Raw genomic sequence first — 16,197 nt, forward strand, 5'->3', positions numbered from 1 at the left:
TGGCTCGTAAGGGTAAAAAGTCCAGTATCAAAAGGAGTAGTTCTAGGAAAATCCTAAATGCTTTTGAAATTGCCGAAAGAGCAGAAAATAAGTCAGATGGATCCGATAATGATTCTCAAGATGAGCATAAAGTTCAAGGAGGAGTTATGTTTGCTGGGAAATTCTTAAAGAAAACTCGAAGAAATGATGATGAAAGTGATGAAGATGATGAAGAAGAAGAATTTGAAGATGAAGAAATCGATTCAGATGAAGCCTTAGGATCAGATGATGATTATGATGTATTAAATTCTAAATTTTCTCAAACTTTAAGAGATAAATCAAAGAGAAGAAAATTACGAGAAAAGAATATGAGGAATGGTCAAGGATATGAAGAAAGTTCTGAAGATGAAGATGATGGATATTCAAGTATAGATGAAAATCAATTAGTTACATTATCTGAAGCTTGGGATATGGATGATAAAGATTTAAACACTTATGAAAAATCAACTTCAAAGAACAATGATATAGTATTGAATGAAGATGATGATAAATGGGAATCTGAATCTGAACCTGAATCTGAATCTGAAGAGGATGATGATGAAGATGATGATAATAGTGATCAAGAAGATGACTCTGAAGAAGATATTTTTCAAAATGATTCTGATGATATTGAAGATGAAGATGATATAAATTTAGCATCTACAGTATCTAAACTTCAATCAAGTTTAAGAAAACCAGAAAAGGAAAGAAGAAAATTAATAGCAGAAACTACCGAAGAAAATGAATTTAATTTACCAACCAATGGAAATAAACTTAGTTTAACTGATATGCTTGCAGCTGTTGATTCATCTATTTCAAAAGATGCTATATTAATTGATGAAGATTCTAAAGCTATAGCAGCTCCATTACCTAAAAGAATTCAACAAAGACATGATAGAGCAGTAGCCTATGAAATGACTAAAGAAGAAATTAGTAAATGGGAAGATACTGTACAAAAGAATAGACAAGCCGAAGTATTAAAATTCCCATTAAATCCCAAAATTAAACATAATGATAGTGCTACAACTTTTAAATCTGATAATATTCCAACTACAGAATTAGAAACAAAAATTAATAATGTATTAAAGGAATCAGCATTAATAGATGAAAAGAAAGAAGCCACATTTGAAGAAATAGCTATAGCTAAAATGTCAAGTGAAGAAATGCAAAGGAGAACCAATGAATTAAGATTAATGAGAGAATTAATGTTTCGAGATGAAAAGAGAGCTAAAAGAATTAAAAAGATTAAATCTAAACAATATCATAAAATTAAAAAGAAGGAAAGATTAAGAAATCAAGAATTAGTTGAAGGAAGTGATAATGAAAGTGAAGGAGAAGATCATGATATGAAGAGAGCTCAAGAAAGAATGTCATTAAAACATAAGACTCAATCTAATTGGGCTAAATCTATGATTAAAAGTGGATTATCAAAGGATGCATCCAATAGATCGGAATTAGAAGAAATGTTAAGACAAGGAGAAAGATTAAGAGCTAAACAATTAGGTCATGAAGATGGTGAACAAAGTGATGATAATATTAGTGATATTGAAAATGATTATAATCGAGATCGAGATAATAATGAAGCTGATGAAGCCATTAAAAATAAATTAGGTAAAGGAGTATTAGCTATGGATTTTATGAAGAAAGCTGAAGAAAGAAGTAAACAAGAAAATTTACAAGAACTTGAAGAATTAAGACGTCTCGAACAGGAAGGAGATTTACAATCATTTGAAGATTCAACTAGTAATGTTAATATTACTATAAATCAAGGTAGAAGGGTTTATACACCTTCAGCATCAGCTATTAGAGAAGATATTGATCAAGTAAATCAACAAGTATTAGCTGAAATTAATGATGATCAAGCTAATAGTTTAACTAGCAAATTAGGAAAGAAATTCAATGTTGTAGCTAATTCAGAAAGGAAAGATAAGACTGAATTATCTAAAGATATTATTGTTGAAGAAGATGTTAATCCTTGGTTAACTGAAAGTTCTGAACCATCTCAAAAGTCTAATAAAGTTACCACTATTGATAAAGAGTCTTCTAAATTGTCTAAAGCAGCAGCTAAGATAGCTAAGAAGGTATCTAAAAAGCATAATAATAATAATAATAAGAGGAAGAATGATGAAGATCAATTGATCGATATTGAAGAAACATTAAAAGTAATAACTACAAGTAGAGGAGGAGAAGAAGATGAAGAAGAAGAAGAAGGTGAAGGAATTGGATCTAATGAAAATAAAATGTTTAAACAAAAGGATTTAATTAAAGAAGCCTTTGCCGGAGATGATGTAGTTGAAGAATTTGAAATTGAAAAGAAAAGAACCATTCGAGATGAAGATGATAAACAAGAAGATTTAACCTTACCAGGATGGGGAGATTGGGCTGGAGGCTCTAAAAAGAATAAAAAGAGGAAAGTTATTAAAAAGATTGATGGAGTTGTTCAAAAGGATAAAAGAAAAGATAAGAATTTAAAGAATGTTATTATTAATGAAAAAGTTAATAAAAAGAATTTGAAATATCAATCAAGTGGTGTACCATTCCCATTTGAATCAAGAGAACAATATGAAAGATCTTTAAGAATGCCTGTTGGACAAGAATGGACATCTAGAGATACTCATCAAAAGATGACCATGCCTAGAATTGTTACTAAACAAGGTACAGTTATAGATCCATTGAAGGCACCTTTTAAATAGATTTTAAAACTTGTACAATTGCATAATATATATATAATTAATAAATTTTAATATAAATCTTTATCTTTATCTTTATCTTTACCTTAATTTATTCTAATAATATACCATTTCTATCGAGCCAATTCTTCCCACTAAGGAAAACTCCATCAGGATCAGTCTTATTTCTAATCTCATTATATTTAATTAAACGTTCACCAAACCAATCTTTCATTACTGGTTTAAACCCTATCATAGTATAAAATTCCTTACCACCATAATTTAATTGAGTTTCAAGATCTTGTGGGGTCTTTTGTTCACCATCTAATCCAATAAAATTCTTAGCCCAATGAGGTTTACCACCAGCTTTTGTTAAAATATTTTCAAATATTTGAAACCATTCATGAGTTTCAACATTAGTTCCAAAGGGTCTATACATTGTTGCATTAATAAATAATGTTAATTGTTCATTGGTAATATCTTCTTGTTTTGCATAAGGTCTATCGGGTGAATTATCTAAATAAGGACGTAAATTATTTCCAGGAATTGGTCCTGCACTTGTTTTAGTACGTTTAGATAACCATAATTTTGAAGGATATAATGAAGGTTCACCAGTATTATCATCAATAAATGGTTTCTCGGTATAAGTAACATTTGAACATCTAACTTCAATTGGAGCATGAACATAAAATCTATTTTGTTTTGCAGCGGCTTGAATAACATCATTTAATTCATTTAAAACTTCAATCCCAGTAATTAATGGAGCTGACCATTCATTAACAAATTGACTGAAAAGACAATCCATATTTAAACCTTCAACAGAATTTTGTACAGCAATATCTCCCTTACCTAAAGTTTCAACATCACCATATTGTTGTTTAAATACAAATTTTTCAATCCAAGGAGTTAAAGATGGTAAAATATGAACAGATATCCAAAGTAATGATTGATAAAAAAATCTACCAAATTTAGTACCATACCATGAAGATCTTGGATCACTTAAAGGATCTAAAGATTTAGAAGCTCTCCATAATACACAATTGCCACTATAAGGAAACCACCAAATTCTAATAAATTCAGAATCAAGCCAAATATTATTCCAATTCTTTAATAAAGTATCAAATTTAATAATTTCTTGTTTTGATTTAATTGTATAAGCAGGACAAGTTCTTAAAGTAACTTTTGTAATTATACCAATTTTACCTAAAGATAATAAAATAGCTTTAAAATATTCTGAATTTTCAATTGATGAAGTTTTAATTAATTCACCTTTAGAATTTAAAAATTCAATACTTACAATTTGTTGAGATACTAATCCATGATATTGAGTTGAACCATGAGTACCAGTTGAAATTAATCCAGCAATAGATTGATCACTAATTGATCCTAAATTTTGAATAGCTAATTTATGATGTTTTACATATTCATTTAATTCAAATATTCTAATTCCAGCTTCAACCGTTAAATCAACAAATTTAACTTCTCCATCAACTTTGAATTCTTCTTTATTTAATACTCGATTAAATAAATCTAAATTACATAACCATTCTTTAGTCATAGTCAAATCACTTGGTGAATGACCTGACCCAACAGTCATAATGGTTTTACCATTAAGTCTTGCTTGATTAATTAATTCTTTAATTTCTTCTAAATTTCGTGGTTGAAAATATGCTTGTGGTTGACAATAAAACGTTCCTGCCCAAGTTTGATGAAAAAATTTGGTGGCCGTAAACGGCTTCAAAGATTCAGGGATCGACATATTACTTAGTCAATTGAAATTTTTCAATAGTTAAGATGTCTAACCCGTTTAACTTTGATTTTTCAAATTGACTTGTCATGATGTATTTATAAGCTGGCTTTGTGTCGGTCGATTTTTTTTCAGCAAAATGGCGCTGCTGTGTCGCAATCTTTTTGCTATATTTGCTAAATTAGTTTTTATAGGTGAATGCCTATTGGGTGCAAATTAGTAGGTAGTGGTGTGAGGGTAGTGTAGCACGCTTATTTAGGGCTAAACTAGTAGTAGATATCTTTAAAAAAAGGTTGTATAGTTATTGGAATTATGGGTTGTGTGAATAGTCGGAGGTATACTGAAGTGTGGCTCATTAAAGTCCGAAGCATTGATGTCAATATTGTTTGGGCTCGTAATTGTTAAGTCTCACTATAGAAGACAGTAGATCTACTGTACTGTAGTCTTCTCTATTAGTACCGACAGTTTGGGGTTCAGTCAGCAGGGTTATGTGAATTGTAATGATTCTATTGGCCATGCTCCGATGCCGGACTGGTTGCATCGGAAAATCGCAATTACGACCGAAACATTTACTTCAATGGTCAAACGAGTGATATATATAGAAGAATACATAATGAGGAAATAATGGTAATACAAAAGAAATAGTAAGTTATTCACTTTTACGTATTAAGTGGGAGTGGAAGTAGAAGTGGTACGTTGATGATAGATAGTACATTTTTCATTTTCCTATATAATGGTTGCTGTATCTGGTAGCGCATGCGTTCTATTCATTGAACACGTACACCATTAGACAAATATATATTTATAATAAGTGAAGTCATAGAACTTACTTACTTACTATTTTCTTAATTAAGGTTTAAATAATTAAACGTTGTAATAAGATAAAAAGAAATTTTGAATGTTACTTGAAACATTTTAACTTACAGTATATTGTACTATAGTTTATATACAGTATGTTACAGCCTCATCGGTCACGTGCATTTCTAAAACAGAACAATTTCCTATTTCGATAAATTGAATCTCCTCTCTCTCACTCTCTTGTGCGCGTCGTCGTATCCCAACAAGTTTGCTCGCCAAACTCGTCGTATAATCATCAGATCTAGTCGCGAAGAAAAAAATGCACTATAAGTGGAAGAGTTTTGGCAGCAGATTTAATTCTTAATTTTATACTACAATTCTAAGGATTCTTAATTTATAAATTTGATTCATTCGTTAGTATCTGTAGATAGTAAGAAATAAGTCAAAAACAAATTAGTCTTATTGCTATTTCAATTATAATCTTTATAAAACTAAAACTATCTCATCAACTGAATTAATCTTTAACTATTCATCTAGTTTAAGTAAAGTTATAAAATCATAAAAGAAGTAAATTTCAATTTCAATTTCAATTTCAATTAATAATTAATAATAATTAGTATTTCATCATGACTAGACCATCTAATATCGGTATTAAAGGGATCGAAATTTATATTCCATCACAAGCTGTTAATCAAAGTGATTTAGAAAAATTTGATAATATTCCAGCTGGTAAATATACCATTGGACTTGGTCAAACTAATATGGCTTTTGTTAATGATAGAGAAGATATTTATTCTTTATCTTTAACTGTATTATCTAATTTAATTAAGCATTATAATATTGATACTAATAATATTGGTAGATTAGAAGTTGGTACTGAAACTTTATTAGATAAATCTAAATCTGTTAAATCAGTTTTAATGCAATTATTCCCAGGTAATAGTGATATTGAAGGTATTGATACTGTTAATGCTTGTTATGGTGGTACATCTGCTATCTTAAATGCTGTTAATTGGTTAGAATCTTCAAGTTGGGATGGTAGAGATGCTATTGTCGTTGCTGGTGATATTGCCATTTATGATAAAGGTGCTGCTAGACCAACTGGTGGTGCTGGTGCCGTTGCCATTTTAATTGGTCCAGATGCTCCAATTGTTTTTGAATCAACTAGAGGTTCTTTCATGGAACATGCTTATGATTTCTATAAACCAAATTTTACTAGTGAATATCCAGTAGTTGATGGTCACTTTTCTTTAGCTTGTTATGTTAAGGCTGTTGATCAATGTTACAGAGCTTATTCTAAAAAGGTTACTAAATCAACTGATAAAACTGTTGGTCTTTTCGATCATTTCGATTATCATGCATTCCATGTTCCAACTTGTAAATTAGTTACCAAATCTTATGCTAGATTATTATATAACGATTTCCAAGCAAATCCAGCTAAATTTGAAGGATTAATTGATAAAGAAACTAGTGAAAAAATTCAAGCTTTATCTTATGAAGAATCTTTAGTAGATAAAAGTTTGGAAAAGATTTTCCTTGGTTTAGTTAAAGAACAATCAAAGATTAGAGTTGATCCTTCATTAAAAGTTCCAACCAATACTGGTAATATGTATACTGCTTCTGCTTGGGCTTCACTTGCTTCTTTATTATATTATGTTGGTTCTGAATCTTTACAAAATAAGAGAATTGGTATTTTCTCTTATGGTTCTGGTTTAGCTTCAACTTTATTATCAGTTAAAGTTATTGATGATATCACTGATATTACTTCAAACTTAAACTTAGATTATAAATTAGGTAAAGGTAGAAAGATTGAATCTCCTGAACAATACTTGGAAGCTATTGCTTTAAGAGAAAAGGCTCATTTACAACATTCTTTCGTACCTACTGGTTCAATTGAAAATTTAGTTCCTGGAACTTATTATTTAACAGAAATTGATGATAAATATAGAAGAAAATATTCCGTTAAGGAATAAATTAATTAAATCTCATTCTTAATAAAAATTGGTTGAATTTGATTATTCATGGTATTTGCTTTTCCACTTTTGCTATTGGTTTGAATTTAAATCCTCACGTTCATTATTTGCTACTTATCCCTCCTGTTATTAATTTCTAGTTAACTTATTAGAAGTTTTGTATATGTATGTATTTATCTATTGTAAGCTTGGAATATAGCAGAAGTAATATAGTAACTTATTTATAATATACATATAAAAATAATATATCTATTATTATTAACAATCAAATAATCAATTTAGAGTATAAATTTAATTGGTGCAATGATAGTAGCTCATTATTTACAAAACATGGCTAATTGCATCCATCATCGAAATATTATCGATACTCATTAATTTCACAGTATGTGATGTGTTCTTATCATATCTCATCTTTCCTCGTAAGTTGTAAGCAAATGACGGACGAAATTAAGGTTGCTCCGCTTATTGACATCACTATTAACCACAAATGAATGTTTCAGGTATATTAACCATACACCCCCTTTACTAAACGTGGTAAACAAATGCCATATATAAACGTCATACCTAAATACAGCAACATAGCAATCGTGACTTTAGCCATAAATGACAATTGCAGCAACTCTGAATAATTTTTTTTCTCACGTGAGGCTTTTATCTACAGTGCAGCCAAGTTTTTCACAACCATTAGGAGAAAAAGAGTGGGGTAATAAGGTAGAGAGAGCAAAGATATGATTGTGACTTTTATTTTGTATTTAAGAAGTCAAAGATGTCCTTAATTGACCATTATTATTTTTTAATTGTAGTAAGTTATTCTTTCGTTCAATAAATTTAGAGAAATCAATATGAAATCATTAAAATTATTACTTACCTTATTAGCTACATCTACTACTATAGTAATCAGTGATACTTCAACAACTAATAGTATTACTGATTATTTTAGTAGTTGGTCTGTAGAAGATATTAAAGAATTTTTAAAGGATAGAAATATTGCTGTTCCATTACTTGAAAATGATAAGAAAGAAGATGATACTTATTATACTCAATTGAAAGAATTGGCTAACGACCAATATGAAACTTTAAAATCTCAATATGATTCAATTGTAGACAAAGTTACGGATTATTCAAATGCGAAACAAGCAGATGCTGAAAAGCAAAAAGTATTGAATTGGGATTGGAATTTAGAAGATTCAGTCCCAGAACAAATTAAAAATTATGGTTATTTATTTAAAAGTTCAGATGATAAACAAGAAGATTCCTTTGTAAAAGATTGGATATTTGAAAGTTGGCCAATCAGGAATTTGATATATTTCAGTTACAATAACAAACTTATTGACTCCTTAGATTATAGTACCAAGAATTCAATTAGTGAAGAATTCATTGATACAATTAAACAAAAGTATGACGATATTGTTAAAACCAAAAACCTCCCTAGTCGTTATCCTGGAGATTGGTTATATGAACTTTGGTCACTTGAAGACCTTCAAGAATGGTTAAAGAAATATGAAATCCCATTCAATGAAGAATCAGATACTAGACGTGATTTATTGAAGAAAGTTAAGGAATATAGTTACTTAGTCTCTCAATCGATCAGAGATTCTAAGGATTCCTTATATGAATCATTGAATTTAGGTACTCTTGATGATTATGCTAAATACAGTAATAAAAAAGTTAATCAATATAGTGATGAATTTTGGAAACTTTGGTCCTATTCACAATTAAGAGAATGGCTCTATTATAATGGTATTATTGATAAGAGTCCTTCAGTTTATGATGAAAGTTTGACAAGAGATAAATTATTGAAATTAATGAAATCAAAGCAGAATTACTTAAGAATTGATCTTGAGAAATATTTGGATAAAATTAAAGGTCAAGTACCAAAAGATATTGATATCAAAGATGATACTTTTTTACAAAGAATCAATAAGTGGTCTAAGGATAGATTAAGAAAATTTTTAGAAATTAGAGGAATTAAGACATCATCTTTAACTCCTAAGAAAGATTTGATAACTTATGTTAAAGTGAATCGTGACAAGCCAGTTATTGATGATTCATTTTCTTGGTTATATGATACATTTTCAACTGAATCAATTATTAATTGGTTAAAAGAAGAAGGGGCCAGTGTTGATGGTACTAGGAAAGATTTACTTAAGCTGTTTGAAAGTACAATCTCTGATACTTTCCAAAGTAGTAAGCAAAGAGTTCAAAATGCAAAAGAGAATTTACCAAGTTTGGCTCAATATCAAGAATACCTAAAGAAAAAGTATCCAAATAAGAAATTTAATCAAAAATCTATTGATGCTACTTATGAATTAGTTTCTTCTTATTATGATACAGCTTCAAATTCTGTTTTAGATGGTTTCCAAGATACTCGAGTTTCACTTGATGATACTTGGAAAACTTTACAAGGCCAAGCATTTGATTATGCCGGAGAAGTTATTTCAACTCAAAAAAATATTAAGAATATTGTAGCTGATCAGTATACAGCAGCCAAAGAAAAAGCTCAAAGTTCTTCTGAAGCTATTGCAGCAGCTTTAACTAAAAAGTACAGAGCTTCGAAATTAAAACAATATTTCAATAAATTAACTCAACATTTCCAAAATGAGAAGGATAATTTAAGTACATTAGTTAAGAGTAATCAAAAAGAAACACCAGGATTTTTTACTTCAGCTTATAATTATATATTAGGTATTACAGATTCAGCTAAGGAAAAAGTTCATAAAAAGGTTAATTATGGGAAGAAACAAAGTGAATTCCCCGTTTCTCAATACAAATATATTATTAATTCATTTTCTGTAAATGATTTATCATCATATTTACAGAATTTTGGATACGATGTAAGTTGGTTAGTTAAACTTTCTAAGGATCAATTGGTTAGATTAGCTAATGAACAAACAGATATATTTTTTTCTAGTTCAAAGGATACTAGTATATGGGATAAGTCTATAGTAGAAATTTTGCAAGAGACAAGTGATAGTATTCAAGAACAAATTGGGTTAAAGCCTACTAAGAAGAAAGGTTGGTTTAGTTAATTACATTAAAAAACTATCCAAGTACTCTTTTTAAACTATATATAAATAAATAAATAAATAAGTAAATAAATAAATAAATAAGTAAATAAATGATGATTTAAAAGATAAGACTAATGATCTATGATCTATATTGGACTAGTATTGCTGCAAAAACTTTACTAGGTAGTAACGTAGTAATGTAGCCATGATATACATGATAGACGCGTCTCTGAAGACATCCTACCCAAATAGGCAGTCTAGCTCGTCATGCAATAAATATGTTTTGAAAATGTACTAAAATGGAAAATTAAGTGCACAAAATAAATAGTAAACAATCGAGAAAAAAAAAGACGAACAAAATCAAAACAAAAATCAAACAACAGCAACTTGAACAGAAGACAAATACAAATTCAAATTGATCACGCTACAAGCATATCATCATAGTGATAAGAGTTAGCGAACATGAGAGAAGTTATCAGTATCAATGGTACGTAGAGATTAGTTGTGATGGGTAATCGTTATCACGATCCAGTGGTATCATTACTATATATATATATATATATGTATATAATATATGATGTATCATAATTACTAACATAAATATTCTTTTAGTCGGTCAAGCCGGTTGTCAAATAGGTAATGCTTGTTGGGAATTATACTCACAAGAACATGGAATTAGACCAGATGGTTTTTTACAAGAAGGATTAGATAGACCAAAAGGTGGAGAAGAAGGATTTTCAACTTTCTTTAGTGAAACAGGTTCAGGTAAATATGTTCCTCGTGCTTTATATGTTGATTTAGAACCAAATGTTATTGATGAAGTTAGAACTGGTATTTATAAAGATTTATTTCATCCAGAACAATTAATTGCTGGTAAAGAAGATGCCGCCAATAATTATGCTAGAGGTCATTATACTGTTGGTAGAGAAATTTTAGATGATGTATTAGATAGAGTTAGAAGAATGAGTGATCAATGTGATGGATTACAAGGATTTCTTTTCACTCATTCTTTAGGTGGTGGTACTGGTTCTGGTTTAGGATCCCTTTTATTAGAACAATTATCAATTGATTATGGTAAAAAATCAAAATTAGAATTTGCTGTATATCCAGCTCCTCAAGTTTCAACATCTGTTGTTGAACCTTATAATACTGTTTTAACTACTCATACTACTTTAGAACATGCTGATTGTACTTTTATGGTTGATAATGAAGCTATTTATGATATGTGTCGTAGAAATTTAGATATTTCAAGACCAAATTTTGATTCATTAAATAGTTTAATTGCTCAAGTTGTTTCATCAGTTACTGCTTCTTTAAGATTTGATGGTTCATTAAATGTTGATTTAAATGAATTTCAAACTAATTTAGTTCCATATCCAAGAATTCATTTCCCATTAGTTTCTTATGCTCCAGTATTTTCTAAAGCAAGAGCTAGTCATGAAGCAAATTCTGTTGCAGAAATTACTGCTGCATGTTTTGAACCAGGTAATCAATTAGTTAAATGTGATCCAAGAACTGGTAAATATATGGCTACTTGTTTATTATATCGTGGTGATGTTGTTACAAGAGATGTTCAAAATGCTGTTGCTCAAGCTAAAGCTAAAAAGACTGTTCAATTAGTTGATTGGTGTCCAACTGGTTTTAAGATTGGTATTTGTTATCAACCTCCAACTGCTATTAAAGGTACTGAATTAGCTGCTGCCAATAGAGCTGTTTGTATGTTATCTAATACCACTGCTATTGCTGAAGCTTGGAGAAGAATTGATAGAAAATTCGATTTAATGTATTCAAAGAGAGCTTTCGTTCATTGGTATGTTGGTGAAGGTATGGAAGAAGGTGAATTTACTGAAGCAAGAGAAGATTTAGCTGCTTTAGAAAGAGATTATATTGAAGTAGGTACTGATTCTTTCCCAGAAGAAGAAGAAGAATATTAAATTTGGTAATGGCTATATATAATTTTTTTCTAATTCATTTATTAATACCCTTTTATATCTTATTTTATTTTCTTCATTCCTTCCTTCCATTCTCTTCTTATCTATATTCAAATTTAGTGTTGGTTTAATTATTATTATTCTTATTTACTAGTATAATATATGCTAATAATATTGCTGTAGTATCAATAGTAATACTAGTAGTACAAGTATTTTTTTAATATAAGTTATATATATTAAATGTATATAATTTAATATTATTTAACAATTCCGTTTTCCCCCTAGATACCATTCACTAAAAAGCTGTTTTCAAGGAACCATATGGTATCCCTTCACCAGACTTTTTCTTTTAGAAAATTTGTGGATAGACCATTGCTCTGATAAAAAGTTTCCTAAAATTTTTGAATCAATTTACCTATTATAAATAAGTCTCTAAAAGATACAATTAGTAATAAAAACCTAAATTTAATTGAAATGTTAATAGTAAAAGATCTAAAGTTAGTAAATAAAAGCCTAGATTTAATTGAAATATTATTATTTCATTTGATAAAGCTCTGTATGTGACTAATAGATCAAATAGACCAAAAACTAGCCTGTTCTATTATGAACCAAATCAAATGCAATTTCACGATCAAGATATTAACTTCTTTACGAATCAACCAATATCTTTTCAGAAAGAATTCTTAACATCAACGAATCACTTTTTAACAAAGTCAATATTACTATTACTTTAAGGCTTGTTCGGCAAATAGTGCGGGAATAGATGTGGGCATGCACGAAGTGACAGTGCGAAGTGCGAAGTGCAGTGGTTGGATTTTTTTTTTCAGTTGAGTAAGCAGGGCATTTAATAAAGTTAGATGTTTCTTCAGTGACTATACAACTTACAGTAGGATCGATTTCAGTAGAACTATGGAAGATAAGAGAGAGCTTTTGAAGCAACCTTTACATGGGATATATATTCCTATTCTTCTTATTCTCGGAGGTACATTAATCTTTGGGGTTGAATACTTACCATATAGTATAGCATTCATAGTTATAGTTGGAAGTTCAAAAATTTATCAAGCATGGAGTAGAAGAAGTTCATTAGATAAAACTGTTTGGAGAGATTTTGAATTAATCGATAAAACTATTATTGGTCCAATGACATCTATTTATAGATTTAAATTAAATAGAGAAGATGAAATTTTAGATATTCCAACGGGTCATCATGTAGCTTGTTGTTTTACAATTGATGGTAAAGATGAAGTTAGATATTATAGTCCAATTTCAAATCAATTTGATGCAGGATTCTTTGATATTCTTGTTAAACATTATGAAAAGGGTAAAGTTACAAAAAGATTAGCTCAATTACATGAAGGTCAAACTGTTAAATTTAGGGGTCCATTTGGTAAATTAAACTATGAATCAAATGTTGCAAAACATTTAGGTTTAATTGCTGGTGGTTCAGGTATAACTCCTATTTTACAAGTAATTACAAAGATTATTACAACTCCTGAAGATAATACTAAAATAACTTTATTATTTGCTAATGAAACTGAAAAGGATATTTTATTAAAAAATGAAATTGATGAAATTGCTAAAAAGTATCCTGATTTTGAAGTTCATTATACTTTAACTTATCCACCTAAATCTGATTGGAATGGTGAAACAGGTTATGTTTCTAAAGAAATGATTACAAAGTATATGCCTCAAGTTCTGCTTGAAAATAGAATTTATATTTGTGGACCTCCAAATATGAAAATATCTGTTCGTCAACAAGCTGAAGAATTAGGTTGGGAAAAGGAAAATATTTTCTGCTTTTAAATATAATTATTTCTTTGTATAGATAGCTTATAAAGACAGTCAACTATATTATTAAATCTCATAATACTTGTATATGTTTCGAATTTTGAGGCTATATTGTAATCTAATAATTCCAAATATTTTTTACTTCCTATACATGTTATTTCTTTATAATAATTGTTTGATAAAGATATATACTAAACTAAAGTTTTCAGCTATTGTCAATTCAAGTTGTGGTAGAGCTTCTGTTACCTAAAATGAGATCAAATAGTTACAATAAAGTTATCTTAAGCACTAGTCTTAGTTAGAAAATTTAGTAATTAACTTCCCATTTGATTTTTCTTCAGTAAAGATCTTACTCCAGATCAATGGAACTAATTCATATTTGTTAGCTTTATCGCTGATATCTTCAATACCAAAAGCATTTTCTGTAACTAATTTCTTTTCATCAATGGCTTGTTCCAAAACTTTAAGAGCTTCAAGATACTCAGGGACGTAGTCATGAACTGTGAATCCTAAAATTTGTAATCTACTTGTGGTAATCTTGTACCAGTTTGAAACTAATGATTTGGATGGATCATTGTATCCTGCAATACTACCACAAGCAGCAACTTTACCATATGGATTTAATAATGAAAGAATGAAACTCAAAATTTCACCACCAACATTATCAAAATAATAGTCTGCACGCCCATTAGCAGATACATATTCTGCTAAATCTGTTTGGAAAGTCTTACTCTTGTAATTGAAGGCTTTGTCTGCACCAATTGATTCAACCCATTGAGCTTTTTCATCACTACCAGTAATACCGACAACAGTAGAGATACCAAATAAATGTTTTGATAATTGAACTGCAGCTGATCCAACAGCACCAGAAGCAGCAGAAATAATAATTAAATTCTTCTTAGTAAAATTGTCACTGTCTTTCTCGAGTTTGAAATTAAATTGTTTAACTAATCCAAAGTAAGCAGTTAATGGACCAATACCTAATAAAGTAAGATAATAAGTTAATGGATATTTACTGTTTGGATCAATTGCAAAATAGATAATATGTTCATTTACAATGGCATATTCGGACCAACTCCAAACACCTGTAATAATATCTCCCTGTTTGTATTTTGTTGATTTTGATTTTAAAACCTCACCTAAGCCAACAGCGATAACAGGTGCACCCTTTGGGTATTGTTGATTTTCAACTTTTTGAATTGTACTTCTGGTAAAAGGATCATTTGAAAAATAAATTGTTCTAACTAAAACTTCACCATCTTTTAAATCCTCCGGATTAATCGTAGTTTTAGTTATTTCAAATGTTGAATCGGGTTTATTCCATTCAAAATTAACGGCAGTAACTGGAGCATTTGCTACAATGATTTGAGTTGATTCAATTGACATATTTTCCTAATCGATATCAGTTAGATAAGAAGAATAAGTTATATATTTATTAGTTTATGGGAATTGTCAATTTCTTTGATTTATATTACTAATTTCCTAAACTCCGACATACAGGATTGTTTACCAAAAAAAGAAGTTTGCAGCCACCACTGTTGAACATACTAATCAATTATATTTCTTTTACTATTCATTAAGTTATTTCAATAAGTAATTTGGTTAGTAATAATCCAACGGTGTTTACCTAGTATCAGGAAATATAGTCATAGTTATTGCAAGAAATTTAAATGTTTGGGTCGGAAAGGCCGACTAATCGGCTTTGTAAAATTAAATCCGAGTCTTACTTAATTAGTGTGTAAGATTGAGTTAGTGAGAGATTAGCCGACTAGTTTCTTTTAGGACTTACCATCAATAATCAACTGTTCAAAGAGTTTACATCTAATTCTATAGGTATTGGTTCAATCTCCTTTCCTTCAAGCATCGATTACCTGTTCTAAATGAGAAATTCTGACTTCTCAAGCTAAATTGTTCAAAATTATTCAATTCTCATATACAGTAGAAAATAGACCGCATTCGACCTTCCGTATGTAATATCCCATTCCTACTTATATCTGTTTCACTAATTATTAGTGTGTATCGTATGTTATTTCTCTGTTAGCAATGTTAGGAGCTTCATAGTAAAGTATACAACAATTATCTATATCAATACAAAAAATCAAATACATTTTAAAACGGAAGAAAAATTTTAGGGCTCTCTAAGATTAGTGTAAATTCAAATTATGAATTAATATCCACGGAATATCCCTTCAGTTGAACTTTTTATTGTTAATTTAGAATCTGGCAGCATTAAAGAACATATTGGTTTAACTACCACACCAGCAA

General features: G+C 29.4%; 7 protein-coding genes across 7 annotated transcripts; 5 read left to right on the forward strand and 2 right to left on the reverse strand. All coding sequences in view use genetic code 12, as the record gives it.

Annotated features, from left to right (window-relative positions):
• Positions 1-197: 197 nt before the first annotated feature.
• On the forward strand, positions 198-2,856 carry RJT21DRAFT_122202 (uncharacterized protein). The gene has a single exon (XM_064882329.1). It carries the CDS (start codon positions 348-350, stop codon positions 2,709-2,711), a length of 2,364 nt encoding a protein of 787 aa, XP_064736689.1. The 5' UTR covers positions 198-347; the 3' UTR covers positions 2,712-2,856.
• Positions 2,756-4,628, reverse strand: ALO1 (D-arabinono-1,4-lactone oxidase). Its single transcript, XM_064884824.1, has one exon. It carries the CDS (start codon positions 4,444-4,446, stop codon positions 2,800-2,802), a length of 1,647 nt encoding a protein of 548 aa, XP_064736690.1. The 5' UTR covers positions 4,447-4,628; the 3' UTR covers positions 2,756-2,799.
• Positions 4,629-5,506: 878 nt separating this feature from the next.
• ERG13 (hydroxymethylglutaryl-CoA synthase) lies at positions 5,507-7,409 on the forward strand. The gene has a single exon (XM_064884825.1). The coding sequence runs from the start codon at positions 5,859-5,861 to the stop codon at positions 7,203-7,205; it is 1,347 nt and encodes a 448-aa protein (XP_064736691.1). The 5' UTR covers positions 5,507-5,858; the 3' UTR covers positions 7,206-7,409.
• Positions 7,410-8,009: 600 nt separating this feature from the next.
• RJT21DRAFT_122205 (uncharacterized protein) lies at positions 8,010-10,324 on the forward strand. Its single transcript, XM_064882330.1, has one exon. It carries the CDS (start codon positions 8,048-8,050, stop codon positions 10,232-10,234), a length of 2,187 nt encoding a protein of 728 aa, XP_064736692.1. The 5' UTR covers positions 8,010-8,047; the 3' UTR covers positions 10,235-10,324.
• Positions 10,325-10,675: 351 nt separating this feature from the next.
• TUB1 (alpha-tubulin) lies at positions 10,676-12,147 on the forward strand (the record flags this gene model as incomplete). Its single annotated transcript, XM_064885563.1, has 2 exons — positions 10,676-10,700; positions 10,826-12,147. The coding sequence occupies 2 exons, from the start codon at positions 10,676-10,678 to the stop codon at positions 12,145-12,147; spliced, it is 1,347 nt and encodes a 448-aa protein (XP_064736693.1).
• Positions 12,148-13,053: 906 nt separating this feature from the next.
• RJT21DRAFT_115579 (cytochrome-b5 reductase) lies at positions 13,054-13,947 on the forward strand (the record flags this gene model as incomplete). Its single annotated transcript, XM_064880357.1, has 1 exon — positions 13,054-13,947. One exon carries the CDS (start codon positions 13,054-13,056, stop codon positions 13,945-13,947), a length of 894 nt encoding a protein of 297 aa, XP_064736694.1.
• Positions 13,948-14,226: 279 nt separating this feature from the next.
• On the reverse strand, positions 14,227-15,318 carry RJT21DRAFT_496 (MDR family NADP-dependent oxidoreductase; the record flags this gene model as incomplete). The annotated part of the gene is made up of 1 exon (XM_064884826.1): positions 14,227-15,318. The coding sequence occupies one exon, from the start codon at positions 15,316-15,318 to the stop codon at positions 14,227-14,229; it is 1,092 nt and encodes a 363-aa protein (XP_064736695.1).
• Positions 15,319-16,197: the final 879 nt, after the last annotated feature.

The sequence above is a fragment of the Scheffersomyces amazonensis genome (assembly GCF_036850825.1).
Source record: "Scheffersomyces amazonensis strain UFMG-HMD-26.3 chromosome Unknown RJT21scaffold_6, whole genome shotgun sequence".
NCBI classification, from domain to species: Eukaryota; Fungi; Ascomycota; class Pichiomycetes; order Serinales; family Debaryomycetaceae; genus Scheffersomyces; species Scheffersomyces amazonensis.